The 2,434-nt window shown below is 74.0% G+C and overlaps 2 protein-coding genes across 2 annotated transcripts in view; one reads left to right on the forward strand and one right to left on the reverse strand.

Moving 5' to 3' along the window:
• AURANDRAFT_72812 (hypothetical protein) overlaps positions 1 to 472 on the reverse strand; it is a gene marked incomplete at both ends in the record, with an annotated part of 5,846 nt that extends 5,374 nt beyond the window's left edge. The window contains 2 exons of the mRNA XM_009044158.1: positions 153 to 187; positions 391 to 472. Coding sequence (XP_009042406.1) covers positions 153 to 187; positions 391 to 472 — 117 coding nt within the window. The remainder of the gene's footprint in view (positions 1 to 152; positions 188 to 390) is intronic.
• A 773-nt stretch (positions 473 to 1,245) lies between these two features.
• AURANDRAFT_68467 (hypothetical protein) overlaps positions 1,246 to 2,434 on the forward strand; it is a gene marked incomplete at both ends in the record, with an annotated part of 6,044 nt that continues 4,855 nt past the window's right edge. Inside the window, 2 exons of the mRNA XM_009044157.1 lie at positions 1,246 to 1,365; positions 1,447 to 2,400. Coding sequence (XP_009042405.1) covers positions 1,246 to 1,365; positions 1,447 to 2,400 — 1,074 coding nt within the window. The remainder of the gene's footprint in view (positions 1,366 to 1,446; positions 2,401 to 2,434) is intronic.

Raw genomic sequence — 2,434 nt, forward strand, 5'->3', positions numbered from 1 at the left:
TCGTGGCCGGCGGCGCCCGCGCACGTCAAGGCGCGCGCGCCCGACGCGCCGGGCCAGCGCATGCGCGTGCGCGCCTACAGCGCGCGCGTCTGCGACGACGGCGCGTCCTTCAACGTCACCGTGAAGATCTACCCCGGCGGCCCGCCGGCGACGCGGGGCACGTCCGCGTTCATGGGCGCGCTGCCGCCTGGGCCGAACTCAAATCTTCAACCCGACTTCAATGTGCGCGTATTCGACAGTTACTGGACGCGAGGCTTTCTGCTGTGCTTCGAGAACTCGACGAGAGCGATCGATTCGTCCAAAAATCAGCCGAATCGACTTCGATGTGACCGAGCTCGAGAGGTTTGGCTGGAATAACCCAAACCAGTGGTTGATTTCGGCGCAGGCTACCGCTCGGCGGCGCGCTCGACGTGCCCCAGGTGCGGTCCCTGCGCTGGGCGGTGCCCCTGGCGGAGCTCGGGAACGTGGGCATCATCGCCTTTGGCGTCGGCGTCGCCGAGGCCGTGGAGGCCGTCGAGGACGTGCTCGCGGCGAGCGCCGCGGTCGTCTGTTTGTTCGCCGCGTATCGCGACGGGTCGCAGATCCTCTACCGGGACCACTTCCGCGCCCTGCTGGCCGCGCACCCGGGGCGCCTGCGCATCCGCTACTACCTCTCGCGGGCGGCGGCGGACGCGGAGGACGTCTGCGTCGACGGCGAGGAGACGGTTCCGCGGCGCCTCGACGCGCGGATGCTCCGGTCGGAGATCGGGAGCTGGGACCCGGCGTCGTCGCGCTTCCTGGTCATCGGCACGGGGTCGATGGAGGGCGCCGCCTGGTCCTGGCTGGGCATCCTCGGCTTCGAGGGGAGGAGGCTCTTCGAGGGCCACTCGGGCTGGCGCAACTTCCGCGCGCCGGCGCCGAGGGAGCCGGCGCTTCCGGCCGCGCCGCGCCGCGCCGCGCCGGCACGACCGCGCCGCCCGGCGGCGACGGGAAGCATCTAAGGCACGTGGGTGGTGTGGTGTCGGCCTTGGTAGGCCTCTCGGTGTATGCTCGCGACCACGTCGTGGGCGGGGCGACAGGGGGGACCATCGCCGCGCGACGCGAAGGCAATCAAAATCGAGCAGCTCCCTCATCACACAGCTCGCTGAGGTGCTGCACCGGCGTCGTCGTCGTTGCGTCGACGCGCGCCGCGAGACGCGTTGCCCGCGCCGCGGCGACCGCAGCGCTCGCCGCGCAGTCGCGGCGCGCCGCGCGCGGCCGCCCGGCATGGCGCCGCCGGCCGCCCAGCCGAGCCTCGACGAGGTCTGCTCCAAGCTCGGCGCCAAGAGCCGCGCGATCAAGGACGTCTGCGACTGGGCCGAGGCGCGTCGCCCCCGCGTCCCCCGTGTTCTTTGCGCGCGTGCGCGCGCCGCGGCCGCGCGCGCCGCGCGCGCGCGCCGCGGCCGTCACCGGTCGTTCGCCCCGCAGGCCCGATGCGGCGCCGTCGACGGCGGCCGCGCGGGCGGCGAGCTGCTCGCGGCGCTCTTCCGGACCATCAAGCACGACGAGGCCGGCGGCGAGCGCGCGGAGAACGTGCGCGAGGCCGTCATGTTCGCGCTCCACGAGGTGCTCATGAAGAACGACGCCGTCTGCGCGAAGGTCGCGGACCTGCGCGACCAGGTCGAGACGCTCACGGACCGCTGCACGGAGCACTTCACGCGCCACATCGTCAAGTCGCAGGCGAGCCGCGTCATCGAGCGGCGCCTCGTGAAGTCCGCGGAGAACCTCACGAAGGTCGTCCGCGCGTGGCGGCAAAAGTTCGAGTGCTTCGGGTCCTCCGACAAGCTCCGCATGACGCACAAGATCCTGCGCCAGCTCGGCAAGGAGGCGGACAAGCTCGAGGGCGAGCGGACGCGGCCGGAGAAGCGGAAGGCCGACGAGGCGAAGGCGCCCGAGCCGAAAAAGCCCAAGGCGGAGTCGCCCGCGGCGCCGCTCATCCCCGTGCCCAAGGACCTGCTGGCGCGCGAGGCGGCCGGCGACGGCCCGCCCGCCGCCGCGCCGGCCCTGACGCCCGCGTCCATCGCCGCGCCGCCGCCGGAGGCGGCGAAGCCGCGCGCGGCGTGGGGCGGCGGCGCGTCCACGGCGCCGGCCGTCGGGCCGGGCCGGGGCCGGCGCTTCGACGCCTGCCGCCTCGTGGGCGACTGCTGCACCTGGCTCCGCCACCCGCGGCACACGGTGGCCGTCGCCTTCTTCTTCCTGCACCACTTCCTGAAAGCCGCGCGGCTCGAGCCGCGCGGCTCCGCGCCGCCGGCCGCGGCCGCCGCGCTCGACGCCGTCGAACGGGCCAAGGCGGCCAAGCCGGACATGAACGAGCCCGGCGAGGTCGAGGTCTACGTGGCGCACCTCGCCGACGACGAGGCCGCGGCCGTCGCGATGGCGGCCGTGCACCTCGCGGGCAAGGCGACGGACGCGCCGA

Source organism: Aureococcus anophagefferens (genome assembly GCF_000186865.1).
Source record: "Aureococcus anophagefferens unplaced genomic scaffold AURANscaffold_155, whole genome shotgun sequence".
NCBI lineage: Eukaryota > Pelagophyceae > Pelagomonadales > Pelagomonadaceae > Aureococcus > Aureococcus anophagefferens.